General features: G+C 50.7%; 1 protein-coding gene across 3 annotated transcripts in view; it reads left to right on the top strand.

The window, feature by feature from the left end:
• The window catches only part of LMTK2 (lemur tyrosine kinase 2), a 53,513-nt gene that overhangs the window by 27,751 nt on the left and 7,729 nt on the right, over positions 1 to 18,033 (top strand). For 2 of the 3 annotated variants that reach the window (XM_077316126.1, XM_077316127.1), the window contains exons 6-11: positions 375 to 462; positions 7,289 to 7,422; positions 9,676 to 9,760; positions 10,464 to 10,585; positions 12,894 to 13,043; positions 13,850 to 16,670. In XM_077316126.1, coding sequence (XP_077172241.1) covers positions 375 to 462; positions 7,289 to 7,422; positions 9,676 to 9,760; positions 10,464 to 10,585; positions 12,894 to 13,043; positions 13,850 to 16,670 — 3,400 coding nt within the window. The remainder of the gene's footprint in view (positions 1 to 374; positions 463 to 7,288; positions 7,423 to 9,675; positions 9,761 to 10,463; positions 10,586 to 12,893; positions 13,044 to 13,849; positions 16,671 to 18,033) is intronic. The other variant, XM_077316128.1, reaches the window with a different exon arrangement.

Genomic DNA, 18,033 nt, shown 5'->3' with positions numbered 1-18,033 from the left:
AGATTAGAAGTCCACACTCCTAACCACGACACCAAGCTGGCTCTCAAAAGTGGGTAACAGTTTTGTTCCATCATACCTTCAGATGCTGGATCAGTTCATAGCATCTGAAAAGGAAGTTGCAGATTGCTAATGTGGAAAAACCCATATTAACAGGTAAATTTGGATTGCGCTTTAGTGTGGGTGGCTGAGAGGAATGTAGCCTCCTGAATGTAGGGATACATCCCCCCAAAAGGAGAGGTACAACCCCCCCCCCCCATGAGTCTCTCCCATTCTTAGGGGTTTTTTTTTGTTCATCTGTGATTTCTCAGCTTCTTATCCTGTCATGATACTACGTCTTCTTGCCTTATAATCTGCCTCCTCCCCTTCCTTTACAGCAGTCTTCAGCATCCAAATGTCCTCCACTGTCTTGGGCAGTACGTGGAAGCCATTCCTTGTCTTCTGGTGTTCGAGTTTTGTGACTTGGTACGTACATGTAACGGCACTTGTGATATTTTGCTAGTAACCGCTGCTTGGGTGGTTGGTGAATGAGTTGAAACTGGATTCAGATTTCTATTTACATACGAAGAAGAAGAAGGGTTGGTTCTTATATGCCACTTTTCTCTACCCGAAGGAGGCTCGAAGCGGCTTCCAATCACCTTCCCTTTCCTCTCCCCACAACAGACACCCTGTGAGGGAAGGGAGGCTGAGAGAGCCCTGAGATTACTGAAGAAGAAGAAGAGTTGGTTCTTATATGCCACTTTTCTCTACCCGAAGGAGGCTCAAAGCGGCTTCCAGTCGCCTTCCCTTTCCTCTCCCCACAACAGACACCCTGTGAGGAGGGTGAGGCTGAGAGAGCCCTGAGATTACTGAAGAAGAAGAGTTGGTTCTTATATGCCACTTTTCTCTACCCGAAGGAGGCTCAAAGCGGCTTACAGTCACCTTCCCTTTCCTCTCCCCACAACAGACACCCTGTGAGGGAAGGGAGGCTGAGAGAGCCCTGAGATTACTGAAGAAGAAGAAGAGCTGGTTCTTATATGCCATTTTTCTCTACCCAAAGGAGGCTCGAAGTGGCTTACAATCACCTTCCCTTTCCTCTTCCCACAACAGATACCCTGTGAGGTGGATGAGGTTGAGAGAGCCCTGAGATTCCTGCTTGGTCAGAACAGCTTTATCAGTGCCGTGGCCAGCCCAAGGTCACCCAGCTGGTTGCATGTGGAGGAGGAGCAGGGAATCAAACCCGCCTCGCCAGACTAGAAGTCCTCACTCCTAACCACGACACCAAGCTGCCTCTCTGCTGAGGGCAGAGCTTCCCTTGTTCTGTAGGAGTGCGCGGCAACAATTCACTTCTGTGTGAGATGTTGTGGCACTCGCATTTACATTAAGGTTCCCTCCTGCTTCTCACAGTTCCCTGGCCATCCAACCACGAGGCGTTGAAACCTGCTCTTCCAGCTCCCTTCTGGTTATTGTTTATTGGTCATGGAGTAGTCAGACTAAGTTTGGGGAGTTGGCATGTTCTGTGCTGACGGGAATTGCCGCACTCTGCTCTGATTATTATTATATGATTATTATTAATTAGATTTATTTCCCGCCATTCCCCGTAGGCTCGTGGCGGGTCGCAACAATCCTATCCCCATTAAAATACCCAGTAAAAGACTTTAAAAACAAGCCCAACATGGCGGAAACTCTCATTATTCCCACCCTATCAGAGCGGCGGGGACGGTGAGGAGCAGATCTGATTGGCCGTTGGCGGCTTGTGTCAAAAGCGGCGTTCTCCCAGCCCCTGGCAAAGTTAGCCCACAAAGTCGACTTTTAAAACCGTGCCCTTCAACCTCATCCGACCTGGTGCATTTTTTAAAATCCACCAAGAAGAAGAAGAAGAAGAGTTGGTTCTTATATGCCGCTTTTCCCTACCCGAAGGAGGCTCAAAGCAGCTTCCAGTCGCCTTCCCTTCCTCTCCCCACAACAGACACCCTGTGAGGTGGGTGAGGCTGAGAGAGCCCTGATATCACTGAAGAAGAAGAGTTGGTTCTTATAGGCTGCTTTTCTCTACCTGAAGGAGGCTCAAAGGGGTTTACAGTCGCCTTCCCTTTCCTCTCCCCACAACAGACACCCTGTGGGGTGGGTGAGGCTGAGAGAGCCCTGATATCACTGCCCGGTCAGAACAGTTTTATCAGCGCCATGGCGAGCCCAAGGTCACCCAGCTGGTTGCATGTGGGGGAGCGCAGGATCGAACCCAGCATGCCAGATTAGAAGTCCACACTCCTAACCACGACACCAAACTGGCTCTCCGGACTACTGGAGAGGACAAGGCAAACCGGACTACGAAGAGGGGTCAGTTTCTTTCCCGCCAGTTTGGGCAAGCGGTTTACTGCCCACGTTCCGAAAACACAAGCAGGTTCCCCAGGGCCCCTCTTGTCTCAGGCGATTGTGTTGTAGCCTCGGCCGTCCGCTGGTGGCATTCTCCCTGATCTATAATTAACTCGTGGTGTATCCTTTCCTCTTGCCGCTGGGGCCGTACCAGGTTTAAAAATAGCCCAGTAATGAGCTTATTAGCTGTAATATATGGCCCAGCTGTGTGTGGCCAACCTTTTGTCAGCATCCAGAATTCCTTGTTGATAGGGTGATGAATAGGAGCGGGGGGTGTCAGTGGGGGGGGGGGAGAGCAGAAAAATCATCTTATAAAATGGATATCGCTTTCCGTGTGGCTGGGGCCGCTTTGCCCGTCGGCCCGGCTTGTGGCAAAACATTGCCGGGCGAGGCGCCTCTGCAACTCGATGAGCCGATGAAGTTAGCAGTCTGCGGTCACTCGATACGCGCTCGGCCTCTCCTTCGGAACACGGTGTCGCTTCTCCCGGGCCCTGGCTGCGAAAGGCCTTCTTGACCTGCCCCTGCCGTGTCCCGAATTTCCAGAAATAGGGGGGGGGGGGGACGGCGTCCAGAAATGGAAAGGGGGAAACCGAAGTCAGCAGAGGCTTTTAAAAACCCAGCAGGTTCCCCTTTAAAAACATACTGATTCCTGCTGGTTTCTTTAGGCTTCGTTCCGGCTTCTGTGGCTGATGGTCCTGGGGGGTTTTACAGGGAACGTACAACAGCCCAATGCCGCAAAGCACAATGTTCTTCCGGATCACCTGCAGCCTGCCCCTTCCCGGCTTTTCTACCTCCCTGCGCCAGTGTGGTGTCGTGGTTAGGAGTGCGGACTTCTGATCTGGCATGCCGGGTTCGATTCTGCGCTCCCCCACATGCAGCCAGCTGAGTGACCTTGGGCTCACCACGGCGCTGATAAAACTGTTCTGACCGGGCAGTGATATCAGGGCTCTCTCAGCCTCACCCACCCCATAGAGTGTCTGTTGTGGGGAGAGGAAAGGGAAGGCGACTGGAAGCCACTTTGAGACTCCTTCGGGTAGAGAAAAGCGGCATATAAGAACCAACTCTTCTTCTTCTTCTTCTTCAGTAATCTCAGGGCTCTCTCAGCCTCACCTCCCTCACAGGGTGTCTGTTGTGGGGAGAGGAAGGGAAGGCAACTGTAAGCCACCTAGAAACTCCTTTGGGTAAAGAAGAGCAGCATATAAGAACCAACTCTTCTTCTTCTACTTATTCTCAGGGCTTTCTCAGCCTCACCTCCCTCACAGGGCCTCTGTTGTGGGGAGAGGGAAGGGAAGGCGACTGGAAGCCACTTTGAGACTCCTTTGGGTAGGGAAAAGCGGCATATAAGAACCAACTCTTCTTCTTCTTCATTTCGCCTCTCAGCCTTGTGTGGGATTTCTGTTTCCTCGATGACATTACTCACTAGCTCTCCCCTTTGTCTCTTCCATCCCATCTTCCTCCTTATAGTTCAGACCCAAATTAATATTTACCCATTTCTCCCCAACTGCAAAGACTGGTTCAAGCAGGTCCCTTCAGTCTTACAGAGCTGTGAATAACTTTGACTTGGTCCCTCTCCTGAAGGAAGGCTTAAACGTGTTGGGGTGGCTTCTTTCCCCACCCACCTTCTTTTGAAAAACTCTCTATTCCAAAAGGAAGTGCGGTGCCCTCTTGTTCATGTTAGCAGGAGCCACAAAAAAGCCCAACTCTCCTGTTTCGCACTCTTGAGCTATTTTCGGTGTGCGTCAGAAAACCAAGTGCTGGCACAGCCCGTTAAAATAGCAAGGAGTTCTTTGTGATGCTGCAGAGATGGTGAATCTTGCAGGGACAAAAGGCGTGGAGGGCCTAGGCGTGTTTTCAGGCCAGCGTGCTTGTCCCCGGTGGCGTGAGCACATGGGCCCTGAGTGGCAGAGATCGGGTTGACCTTTGAAGATACAAAACGGTCAATAGCCAGTGGCCGAATCGGAACTGCTAACCTCTAAAACCGAGGTATTCACTCTGCAGGACGCAGAAAGCCATGTTTGCAATGAGCATCAGCCCAAAGAGCCACTTCTGCTGCTGTCAGGGGGCGGGGGGGGGGGAAGGGGGGCTGCCACATTGGGGGATGGTGCTTACAAGACCCACCGAATGTGCCCCGCAGACGGAAGACCTGCCGTGTGAGATTCCAGCGCTGTCTTTCAAATGACAGCTTCCGGTGTGTGTTGGGTGATGCAGGCGTTCTCTTCCCCAGCACCTTTAAGACCAACAAAGATTTATTCAGGGCAAGAGCTTTTGAGTGAATCAATCTTTATTGGTCTTCAAGGTGCAACTGGACTCTGATTTTATTGTGCTACTCCAGACCCACACGGCCCCCCATTTGAATCTGTGTCATTTCCCAGTTGAGCTTATTGCTTCCTCAAACCACCCTTTTTGTTCTGAAGCGTGGCTTGCCCGAATTACTTTTCAAGTGAGCTGTTTCGTCCCGCTCAGGGCTCGGGTAAAAGGCAGCCTTCTTAAAACACCCCCCAGAACCTCCTTGCATCTTTTAGCCGTCCCTGAGCCTTTCAGTTCATCGAAACCGGATCGTTCGGTGCAGCAAACGAGAAGAGAGTTTGGTTTCGGGCTGAGCCGTTTGCCTTGTGGTTTGCTTCCCCCTAGAGGCCGTGAGGCAGCTCTGTTCGCTGGCTTGCGCTCGCTCTGGCCGGTTCATAGATGCCTCTGTGGGCCACTGCAGGTCAAGAGCCTTTAAGCATGCTTTTGTGTCGCTTCATATACAGAGAAAAAAAGAACCTTTCCAGGGCAATCGGTACAATAAATGTTATGTATCAATAATTTTTTAAGGACCAACCAGAACGGTTTCTAGATATACTTGGGTGACTTTGGATTAGTCCCAGTTCTCTTACTTAGCCCCCACCAACCTCACAAGGTCTCTGTTGTGGGGAGAAGAAAGGTAGGCAATTGTGAGCCTCTTTGAGACTCCTTTGCATAGTAAAAAGCAGGGTACAAAAAACAGCTCTTCTACTACTGTTTACAAAAAAAAAAGAAAAAAAAAGCCCAATACACACATATTTATTCCAACTATCAAACAATTTTTATATATAAATAGGCCACCGGGGAATGTTTTTTGACTGACATTCCCTACAATACTTTACAGAGCCAGTGGCCTATTTATATATATAAAAATTGCTTGATAAGAGTATAAGGAATCAACCACTGAAGAAAAATTGTGAAAACGGAGTATATCTAGAAACCGTTTTGGTTGGTCCTTAAAAAATTATTGATACATAAAATGTATTGTACCGATTGCCTTGGAAAGGTTCTTTTTTTCTCTGTATATGCTTTGAACCTTTCTTCCTTTATCTATTTGTATCGGTAATGACTGGGGAAGGCACTGGCAAACCACCCTGTATTGAGTCTGCCATGAAAACGCTGGAGGGCGTCACTCCAAGGGTCAGACATGACCCGGTGCTTGCCTAGGGGATACCTTTACCTTTAAGAACAGGTGGAGTGGTCCCGATTTGAGAATTTGGGGGGAATAGCTGGGCCTTGCTTAGAGCCCCGCCTCTCCCTTCGTGTTCAAAATGTAAAGTATAAGGTTATTTGCACAGGGGACTCTCCCCTTAATAAGAGGGATACACAGAATGTTGTTAAAGACACACACGAGACACAGATGCCTTTGGAAGTAGATAATGAGTTTGTTGGATCCTAACGTTGCCATCAAACGGATGGCAAATCCTGGCAAATAGATGGGGAAGAAATGGAGGTAGTGGCGGATTTTATTTTCCTGGGCTCCAAGATCACTGCAGATGGGGACTGCAGCAAAGAAATTAAAAGACGCTTGCTCCTGGGGAGGAAAGCTATGGCAAATCTAGACAGCATCCTAAAAAGCAGAGACATCACCCTGCCAACAAAAGTGCATCTAGTCAAGGCTATGGTCTTCCCAGTTGCAATGTATGGCTGTGAGAGTCGGACCATAAGGAAGGCCGAGCGTCAAAGAATTGAGGCTTTTGAACTCTGGTGCTGGAGAAGACTCTTGCGAGTCCCTTGGACTGCAAGGCGAACAAACCGGTCAGTCCTAGAGGAGATCAGCCCGGACTGCTCCTTAGAAGGCCAGATCCTGAAGGTGAAACTCAAATACTTTGGCCATCTCATGAGAAGGAAGGACTCCCTGGAGAAGAGCCTAATGCTGGGAGCGACTGAGGGCAAAAGAAGAAGGGGACGATAGAGAATGAGGTGGATGGATGGAGTCCCTGAAGCAGTAGGTGTGAACTTAAATGGACTCCGGGGAATGGTAAAGGGCAGGAAGGCCTGGAGGATCATTGTCCATGGGGTCGCGATGGGTCGGACACGACTTCGCACCTAACAACAACAACAAATATTGCTGGGTTGTATTACAGAAACCTGGGTCTGTCTAGCTGCTTGTAACAGGATCGGCATTATGCAGCAGATCATGCCAAAGCTGAACATGGAGGGCCTGGTTTCAAAACTCTTGTTTTTATTCAAACCAGTAGTCCCTTTTCTGACTGAGAAGAAAAAATAAAACGTTATGTGCGATCACTCCTACAATTTTCCCTTCACCGTGTTGCCTTGGTACGGTTCTCCCGAACCTGGGGTTCTCCCGAACGCCCGTCTAGCACCCCCCGTGCTCCGCTCCCGGTCCTTTCTTGCCCCAAAAGAGAACCGTGGGCCTAATTCAGATCTGGGTTTGAACGGACGTGGCCGCGTTAAGCAATGAATGGCCTTAAAAGGGCCACGGCGCGCACCTCAGGTGCCTTGTCTGGGAAGCCGTGCCGAGACTTGAAATCCGATGACAGGGCTCTCAAAGCGGTGATCTTTATTTATAACCGCTCCCGAGAACCTTGCTGACAGACGAGAACTGAACTGTGCCGAGTTGCTGCTTCATTAAATACCTGTTGGGTGCGACGGGAGGGAGAAGCCATTGACGGGTGTTTCTGACTTGTTTTCGCAGGGTGACCTTAAAACGTACCTCTGCATCGAGCAAGAGAGCATTAAAGGCGACTCCCAGATCATGCTGCTGCAGAGGATGGCTTGCGAAATTGCTGCCGGTCTTGCCGCCATGCACAAGCAGAATTTTGTACACGGGTATGACTTCCCCGTCTGTGTGTTGAACGTTGAACTTCCCATTGTCTTTCAAAGGACTCTCCGTGAGAGCTCCGAAAGCTAAGTTCTGGGTACCATAAGCTCCAAGACATGCTGAAGCGCCGCCTCTTTCTCTCCCTCCACCATGACGGCTGGAGCCCACAAACTATAGAGAATCTTCCTTGCTGCAATTCAGTTTCCTCCTGTTCTGAGTGCAAAACCAGAGCATCCCTGGAGATGGTAGCGTGGCTTACTGTGTTTTGTTTTTAAACCAGGGCCCAAGCCTGTCGCATTCAGGAATACGACAGGCACTAGATTGTTGTGTGTGTGTGTGTGTGTGCGTGTGTGTAAGAACTCTGCAGGTGGCCTCTCCCTCCCCCCAGGACTTGGAAAGGCTGCAGGCTGGAGGCCCCTGGGCAGGGAACTCACCGGCAGGGGCAGCTCTCCAGAAGCAGGGAACTGCAGCCTCCGAGCCTCGGAAGGAAATGGAAGGAGGGAGGGGGGTGGGGGACGGAAGGTGATTGGCTGGCTGCTGGACAGACAGGCAAGCCGGTTGGAGGAGAAGGCACTCAGGGGCGGGACAGCCTTCCTGAGTGGGTGTTAAGCACTGAATGGCATTTAAGCCATGAGACACGCTCCTCCTCCAAGGCCTTACCAGAAATAAATTATGCGGAACAGATGTTGATTATGCATAGTTCACCTTTCCCACTGAGACGCAAGGTAGATTTCCCTAGTGGCAATGGAGTACGATCAGCGGGATGGGATGTCCAAGGAGCCAGTCAGCAGGGCTTGGATGGCAGACCTCGGAAAACAGCTGAGCATAAAGCATGCACTTGTGGTGTGGAAACTACCTGGTCCGAAGTATATTCTGGGTCGCAGTACAGTGGCATAAGACCCAGCTCCTGACCCTTTACCAGCGCAACCTTCTGCTCATTTGATTACAAATGCATTATTTATTTATTGGACTGAAATGCCAGCCCGCCCGTGGTGGCCTACAAGAAGTCACAGCGTAAACCATAAAACAATGATAAAAATTCCCTCCCGCCCACCCTACAGTGCGCAGCTCTGTGGTGTAGAAATCCCTCTTGATGCCACTCATTCCAGTAATGCTCTGACTTCCGATAAAATTTGAACTCCCAATGGGGGAAGGTAACTGAATTACGGTTTATCTGCTGGAATTCACGCTTGGTTCTTCACTGCACTCCTTGCTCCTTTGGCGGCTGACCCAGGCTAGCACGCTGCGTGTTAATGATTTATTGAAACCAAGTTGCTTCCAATGTTAAAATGCTGGGCGAGCTGCTGAGTGTTTGGGTTTGCTGGCTGTGCTCACTCGCTCTTCAACTCTCCCAGCTCCAGCATCTCATTTTATTTAAATTTCAGTTTACAATGCTGGTTGGCTGGCCCCGAAATAGGCATTTGGGTGGAGTTAAGCACGGCAAGCATAGCGGAAAAACCATGAAATCACTATAGTCATATTTGAAATATCTGTAAGCTTTTAGTAAAGCCATCGTGAAACTGTGATAAGTTTGTGTCTATTCCCAAATGCACTGCCACTGAGATGAGATAATACAGGCCAGCTCAATATCTGGGGCAGATGAGCTAGAAACTTGTTCTGCCTGGAGTTTTTATGAAAAAGGCAGACAATGAGTGAAGTAACACCTAAAATGTATGCATTTTCTGACTCCTGGGGGATATTTCCAATGTTTGAAAAAGGGGGGACATAAATAGGGCGTTGACTTCAGTGCTTGGATTGCAAATGAATATCTCTCTTCTGGGGGGGACTTGGCTGCCTCAAATGCGGATTGGCCCTTAATTCTTCATTTTGGGTGCTCTTCTGCTCCCCCGCTGGCCGAACGCAAGATGAGTTTCAGATTATACCTTCTGTTCTTTTATTTGCTCAAGGGAGCTGTTTGGCTGCTAGTTTAAGCAGTTCTAAGAATGTCCTGAGCATGTAGAACAGAAGGCCATATTTAATTTGCGTTGCCCTTGTTCTCAGAGGAGCTCTAGGTCAGGGGTAGTCAAACTGTGGCCCTCCAGATGTCCATGGACTACAATTCCCAGAACCCCCTGCCAGTATGAGAATATATACATAGACCAGTTCCTCTGAGTCGCTGCAGTGCTTGAGCACCACAGATCCCGAAAAACATGCTATGTTAGCTTCGGTATTGATTTTTTCCCCCTTTGCTCAAACTCCTGAGTTTGTTGCTGAGCTTTCCGTTGTTCTCACGGCGATGTTTTCGAATTTTTCCCCTCTAGTGACTTGGCCTTGCGGAATTGCTTTCTTACCTCTGACTTAAATGTCAAAGTTGGCGATTACGGAATAGGATTCAGTAGGTACAAGGTAAGTTTGTGCGCGGAAAGACTGTTAGACTCAGACCCCCAGTTTTGGCTGTGTAGATGTTAATTTGCCAGAATCTAGGCCAGGGGTTCTCAACCTTGGGTTCTTGACCCCAAGTGGGGTCAGCTGGCCCCTTCCGCAGGGCCACCAGGTTGGTAGTGGCAGCGAAGCCATGGCACTGGCCGCCTCCACACCGTCTCCAGATTGTTATGCGCCAGCATACGCACCCTTGCGCATGCGCATGCTACCGCCATAGTCGGCAGTGCGGAATTACGGCGGTTGAGAACCGCTGATCTAGGCAATGTCGGGTGATCTTGCTTCATGCTGGCAGTGCTTGATTAGATTTCCTAGTGTGTATTGCAGCCTCAAGTTTTTTGGGGAGGGCGGAGGGTGTTCTGAGAACCCTCCCAACCAACCCCAGTTTTTACTTTAAATGTTTATCATTTGATCTTCCTGCCTGTTCTGAAGATCGCTCTCCCAGTGTCGGCAGCAGAATTCCAAGAATACATTTAAAATGTATTTCATTTATGTCCTGCCCAATATGGTTCCCCGGGACTCTCCCTTCCGAGGGACCACATGGAGAACCGCATGGCTGTGGCAGAGTTAGCGGCTCATGGCCACAGGGGCAAGCGGGTGCGGTTAGGAGCGGAAACGCAAAGGTGACGTTGTGTGTTTGGCTCCCTCTCTTTTTGGCGTGGTGTGTCAGGAGGATTATATCGAGACGGATGAAAAGAAGCTTGTGCCCCTTCGGTGGACCGCTCCCGAGCTGGTGACTAGCTTTCAAGACAGGCTGCTGACCGCTGAACAAACCAAGTTCAGCAACGTCTGGTAGGAAGATGATCCACGATAAGTCTTTTATTGAAAAAAAGCAAACGTCACTGACCATGCAGCTGGGTTTATTTCCATCACTGACACCCCAGCATTCTCCCTGGGGGGCCCAGAGTGGCTTACTTCAGGGGTAGTGAACCTGTGGCCCTCCAGATGTCCATGGACTACAATTCCCATGAGCCCCTGCCAGCAAATGCTGGCAGGGGCTCATGGGAATTGTAATCCATGGACATCTGGAGGACCACAGGTTGACTACCCCTGGCTTACTTCATTCTCCTCTCCTCTGTTTTATTCTCACAACAGCCCCGGGAGGTAGGTTAGGTGGAGAGTTTGGGACTGGCCCGAAGTCACCCAGCAGGTTTCTAGGGCAGAGTGGGGATTCGAACCGGGATCTCACAGATCCTAGTTTGACACTCCCACCTGGCCTTTCTCAACTATTTACCACTGAGAAACTCCTAAAACATACTTTAGGCTTCCAGAAACCCCAGAAGTGGTGTGATTGTGCAGAATACGGTTGGGAAGCAGAGCTGTGGACACGCCCACCCCAGGGCCCTCCCTCTCCCACCTCCTCCAGGCCCATCATTGGCCATTTTGGGAGGTGTGGGTGGGTCAACATTGACCATATATGGTCATATCATCTGATAAATGTTTCATTATTTATTTATAACTATAGATAGATTGCCGCTTTCAGTGCCTCCTGGTGGTTTACGATCAATAAAATAAAATACATTAAAGCCCATAAAACCCCTTAAAAAAACCACAGATGGCGAATGATTCACATCCTCCTCCCTCCTCCCGTTCAGCAACGGGTCAATAGATTTTTCCTTTTTTACATTTTTCCCTGGGAGTGGGAACTTAACTAGCCACAAGCCTCCATGGAACTGGGGGAGATTTGAACCCGGCTTTCCTCGTTAGCAATCAGACACTCTTAACCACTGTACCTACCACATTGGCTTCCTGGGGAGCAGTTTAAAAAAAAACAAACAACGGCACCGAAGGACGAAGAAGAAGAGTTGGTTTTCATACCCTGCTTTTCATGGCCCAAAGGGGTCTCAAATCACCTTCCATGGGGCTGAGAGAGCTCAGACAGGACTGCTTTGTGAGAACAGCTTTATCATTTAGGCATTACTTATCAATTACATTTATATACCCCCACTCCCAGCATTGCCGACTGGCCCAAGATCACCCAGCTGGCTGCATGTGGCGAAGTGGGGAATCAAACCCGACTCCTAACCAGACTACATATGTCCACCTATCCTAAAGCTCCTCTAGGTACTTGTCCTCTGCAGCACCACTCTGGCCCTTATTTTCTTTGCTGCAAGGGCAAATAATGACATTTTGTTAGAAACAAATGAATTAGTATCAGCTAACAAAAACACAAGTTTTTCCTGGTCGGATTTATCATTTAGCCCATCTAGTAGGCCAGCTAGAAATTTGGCCCTAGGATCTGTATACAATGGGCAAGTGAGAATGTAATGTGGGAGATCCTCCAGGACTAAAGCTCCACAAATACAGAAGCATTGATCTTTTGGTGTTTTATGGTATCGTCCACTCAGTGCAGCTGTTGGCATTGTTTGAAATCGCATGGAGGTAAAAGCTACTCTGAGACTATGAGTTGAAAGATAGACTAGATAGAAAGATCTCAAATGGTTTGTTTTGAATAATTTGTACCAGGGTGAACTTTTAGATTGCAGGATTAATGATCTATCAATCAAGGCATCTGAGATAAATACCCAGTCTCTGAGTTGGTTATTATCTCCTGAAGAGTTTAACAGGTCATCTGGGATGGAATACCGTGACAAAATGTTATTTAAAAATCTGGAGCGAGAAGGATCTTTGGCCAACAGAAGCTTAAAAGATTGTTCACTATGTGAATTTGAACTTGATGTTCCATGCTTCCATTTCTTCCATACTTTTACAATGGCCAAATGTATGCGAGCGCTAATTGAGGGCAGGCCAGTTTCTGCTCTGATAAGAGCTGCTGATGTCCCCTTTGGAAGGACTAAGATGCGCCTGAGAAAAAGATTTTGAATAGTTTCTAAGCTGGTAATAATATCTTCCTTCCAACCCCAGATTTCAGCAGCATACAAGAGGTGAGGATCGACCTTGCTAGTAAATAGTTTCAAGGCTGGGTCTATAAGATGTCCTCCCTTTGTGTAGTAGAATCTCAGAATAGACCCAACTAACCTCAGTGCAGAGGACTTGATGGACTCCTAACCCCCACACCATACTGGCTCTCCAGCTAGGATTCCTCTAGCAACGAGCTCCATTCCAGTCGGGCTTCTCATGCAGGGTTTCTCGTTCCCAGGTCGCTGGGCGTCACGCTATGGGAGCTGTTCAGCAGCGCTGCGAAGCCTTACCCGCGTTTATCCGACGAGGAGGTTTTGCTGCAAGTCATCAAAGAGAAGCGGACGAAGCTCCCAGAACCGGCTCTCGAGCAGTCCTGTTCCGACCGATGGTAATCCTTGCCTTGATCTGTCTAACCTTCTCTGCCGCCCGCCTTTCCCGTGGGGTCTTGAGGCAGATTGCACCGAGTGGGTCAGCACAGTCGACAAAATGGGACATTCAGGATGCTTTGGGTGGGACTGGTTTCTAGGCTGATTGAATTTTTCCCCCCCTTATGCCGGCCTTTCGCAACTTTTTGACTGTCGGGAAAGCCCTGAAACTTCCTTCAGGCTTTGAGAAACTCCAGAAGAGGCGGTGCGGAATATGGCGGGGAAGCAGAGCTGCGGACACGCCCACCTGGGGCCCCGCCCCTTCTATCATTGGCCATTTGGGAGGAGGGGCAAGTCAGCATGACCCTGTAGGTCACGTCACCCGATAAACGTTTTAACAAATCTTAAAAAATATATAGAAAATTAACTCTCACCCAATTTGGGAAACCCTTCCAGGGCCGTGAAGGAACGCCTGGTTGAGGAAGCCGGCCTTAAACTCTTGCATCTCTGCCTAGCCTTTAAACTAACCCTGGAAGATCGGACAGGGTTTATTGGTCCCTGGGAGCTGGAGGGGCTGTGGCCAGAAACCACCCAGTGAGTTAGCGCCGCTGGGCAAATTAACCACAAGTGCCACAACGGCGCGTTCACATCTCCTCGTGGTGGTGAAAAGCTCGCCAGAATGCAGCCGGTCAAGGGTAGACCGGTTTGGAAACACTTAACCGAAAAGGCAACCTTGACGGGCGATCCAAAACAGCTTGGGACGAGGGCAGTGTGATCGTTGTCTGTGCGGTACTGAGCGGGGTGTGTTTTTTTCCCCCTCTACTCGCAGGTATGAGGTTCTGCAGTTCTGTTGGCTGCCTGCGGACAAGAGAGCAACCGCGGACGAGGTCCACAAGCTGCTGACGTACCTCCGGCTGCAAAGCCAAAGGGATTCGGCCGTCGACCCCGCGCAGTGGGACATCCTCAAGCCCAATGTTTCCAGCAGGGACTCAGCGGCGAGCTCGGCCTTTCCGATCCTGGACCCCTTCACGGGCAGCCGGCTCGGCCGCGAAATGGAAGAGGTCCTCACGGTCACCGAAACCAGCCGGGGGCTCAGCTTCGAGTACATCTGGGAAGCCGCCCGGCACGATCACTTTGACTGCAGCCAGCTGAGCCCGGACGAAGGGGTGGCGTACACAAACATCTTCTTCCCGGTGGAGGTTTTTAAGAACAGTCTCCCGGGGCAGGGGCCTGGAGCACAGGGCCCAAGCAGTCAGGAGGCGTCTTTCCCCGTGCCTGGGGAACTTCCCGTGTTCAACGCCCACAAGCCCTCCGTTGGCAGCGATTACTACATTCAACTGGAAGAGAAGGGCGGGAACAGCAGTATGAGTTTCGACAATCAGAACGTCATGGCAACGACGGAAGTGGACCGCCTCGAAGCCCCCAAAGCCCAAAACCCTCACTTTGTGGTTCTGGGGGGCTTTGATGCCACCGAGTCGGCTACAGAGGGGGACTTTTTCAGTTATAATGCCGGTTCCGAGGAAGGAGCCGTGCAGGCAAACGGACAGGATAGCCCTTTCCAAAATGCATCGCCTGAGGTCTCCGGAGCAGGACAGTCGCCTGACGAAAGGAATCAGTTGGGCTCGACTGATCTGAATGACATCCATATTGAGCTCGGAGCAGTTTCCCATTTGGGTCTAGAGCAATCGGCTACGGTCGGCCCAGCCAACCAGGGCAGTTCCACGCACATTTCGGAACATAAAGGTGCCAACTGGCACGAAAGCGCCCTGCAGAAGTCCGGCCCGGGTCCGCTGACTTCAGAAGACCTGTGCAACAACTTCCTTTTCCTCCAAGAGAAGAACTTGTTAAAGGGGGCGTTGAATAACACGACAAATGGAGAAAACACCAGTGCGGTGCAGACACCGAGCAGGAACGTGCTGGAGGGGGGGCTTAAAATGGCTGGAAATAGTCCGGCCTGTAAAGACGAACGTTCGATACAAATAGCCCCGGAGAAAAGCACGGCTGTGATGCTTCCATCCCTTGCGGACATCCAGGTGCCTTTCAGCTCACCTGGGGTGGCTAAACAGCAGGTGCCTCTGCTGTTGAACATTGGGGAAGACCAATCCGACACAGGGGCAGACGACGATCCTGCCGAAAGTATTGACCCCTCCTATCTCAGAATGGATCAGGCCTCTGTCGAGACTCTGTCCATGAATGTCCAAAACCAACCGGGCGGGACTAGCCCTGACCGAAGCATTGCATCGAATGCCCGCGATCACGAGAGGCAGAAGAAAAACCAGGAACTGGACTGCAGCAGCAGCAGGATCTGGGGAGAGTTGACCCACGACGTGGGGGAGAAGGGGTCTGGCTCGGAGCCAGAGGACGGTTGCCGTTTGGACCAAAGCCACGAAACGGCCGCCCACGTTCAGAGGCATAACGCAGAAGTGATGCTCGCCTCCATCCTGCCTTCGGACCGGTCGAGCACCGACAGCCTGCTAGAAGACAGCCTGTCCACCGCCACGCAGAGCGTGGGGCAATCCGTAGACACCCCGGACTCCTTGGATTCCGTAGACGTCAACGAAGTCTTGGAGTCTTTAGTAAGTCAGAGTCCCCAGAAGATTTTGCCCCCCGATAAGCCTGCCGACAGCGGTTACGAGACGGAAAATTTGGAGTCTCCGGAGTGGACTTCGTACCTCCTTGGCACCGACTCCAACGAAGACACGGATCTGCCTGCTCCGGGTGACCGCGGTCTTTCCAACGGCCGGCCCGTGATTATCGTGTCCTCGGATGCCGAGGGGGACACCTGCTTGGAAGAAGCTGCCCCAGCTGCCTCGGACCGGCTTCAGAACTCCTACCGAGATTCGGCCTATTTTTCTGATAACGATTCTGAGCTGGACAAGAAACCCGAAGAGGCCGCCAACGCCTCCGAGGAACCCCACAGAGAACTGGAGGATGACGCTCACACCGAATATTTAGAAATGAAAAAGAGGAGCCTCATAGGGAACCAGCTGACCCGAGGCAAAGCGGCTGGCGGCCGGTTTGCAAATAACTCCAATTTGCAGCTGGAGTCGGATGAGAAGCTAGGCCGCCACGAGGGGGATGTCGCAATATGTCTCCCTGATGAGGACGGCAACACGGCCACGCTTGGGCCTGCAGTGAGTCCAGAACATCGCGATGAAGATCCGGTCAGCTGGTGTGAGCGTTCCCCCAAAGGCGTGTCTTGCACAGGGACAAATACGGCAGATCTGAAGCTCGCACCTAGTTTATTGGTCCCCGTGGAAACGTTTGAAAGGTCCCTGTTGGGCCACTTAGAGGGCCACAAGCTCAAAGAGCCGGATGTGGAAGGGAAATACCTGGGTAAGCTCGACGTCTCCGGGATGCTCGATCGGTCGCTGGACGGGGACGACGCGGACGAAGAGGACGAGAACAGCGACGATTCCGAGGACGACATGAGAACTTTCCACCTGCACGGATTCAGTTCCGACAGTGACGAGGAAGTCGTGCATCAAGTCCCGGTGATCCTTATCGACCGGGATGATGGGAAGCACCTCAAGAGCTTGCTGAAGAGCCCGAGACCGTTGAATCAGAAGGTTCCTCCTGAGAACTCCCTGAAGGCCGAAAGGAAAGCCGTCACGTTCTTCGATGACGTCACCGTCTATCTCTTCGATCAGGTATCTGAGGGTCCCCCCCACCCCCTTTGCTTTGATACTCAAAAGTCCAGGCTTGAAAGAATAAAATCGAGCACCATTAAGACCAACAATTATTCAAGGCGTGAGCTTTCGAGTGCAAGCACTCTTCCTCGGATGGGTCTGAGGAGGAGGGCTTGCACTCGAAAGCTCACGCCTTGAATAAATCTTTGTTGGTCTTAAAGGTGCTACTGGACTCTGATTTGGTGAGAGCCAGCTTGGTGTAGTGGTTAGGAGTACGGACTTCTAATCTGGTGAACCAGGTTCGATTCTGCGCTCCCCCACATGCAGCCAGCTGGGTGACCTTGGGCTCGCCACGGCACTGATAAAACTGTTCTGACCGAGCAGTGATATCAGGGCTCTCTCAGCCTCACCCACCCCACAGGGTGTCTGTTGTGGGGAGAGGAATGGGAAGGCGACTGGAAGCCGCTTTGAGCCTCCTTCGGGTAGGGAAAAGCGGCCTATAAGAACCAACTCTTCCTCTTCTTCCTCAGTAATCTCAGGGCTCTCTCAGCCTCTCCTCCCTCGCAGGGTGTCTGTTGTGGGGAGAGGAAGGGGAAGGCAACTGGAAGCCGCTTTGAGCCTCCTTCGGGTAGGGAAAAGCGGCCTATAAGAACCAACTCTTCTGATGATGATGATGCTGGGTCAGACCAACACGGCGACCCGTTTGAATGAGGCTTGAAACAAGTTATTGATAAAACCAGCAGGGCTGTGCAAAAATAAATAATAAAATTCGATTCACTTCAGGTTCAGGGTAAATCAACCCAAACCAAATTCGGCACATCCCGAACTCCCCAAATCCCAGAGCTGGCACGATCACACTTGTTTTTTTTGCTACGGCTCATATGGCGTGAGGCTTCAACAATAGACGTAGGTGCTTACTTACAGTTTTGGTCCTGGGATTTCCGTTTGCCTTGATTGGGGAGTGTAGAGTTGCTTGGCGCTGAGGCTTTTAAAGGGACTTGGGCCCATTTAAATGCTTAGGGCTGATCCTGCGTTGAGCAGGGGGTTGGACTAGATGGCCTCTATGGCCCCTTCCAACTCTATGATTCTGTGATTCTCCAAAGCCACTAGACACTTGATCCGCGGAGTTGGTTTCTCTCTGAGGATCAGCTATTTGTTGAGCTGTGTGGAGAGGCCCCCCTCCCCTGCCCACCCGCTCTCAAAACTGCAAGTGTCCACAGTGAAATAAAAAGTCTAAGGAACAGTTGAGGTTCCAAAATTCCCAGTCTGCTCCAGCTTATGATCCGGTTGGCCCAAAAATTTGAGGCTGCCTGGATAATAGGTGCTCAAAAAATGCTGAAGTAAACATTCAAAACGTTGGTGATATTTTTTTGTGTGATTTATT

Source organism: Paroedura picta, chromosome 17, assembly GCF_049243985.1.
Source record: "Paroedura picta isolate Pp20150507F chromosome 17, Ppicta_v3.0, whole genome shotgun sequence".
NCBI lineage: Eukaryota > Metazoa > Chordata > Lepidosauria > Squamata > Gekkonidae > Paroedura > Paroedura picta.
This window is presented reverse-complemented; position numbering and strand designations above follow the sequence as displayed.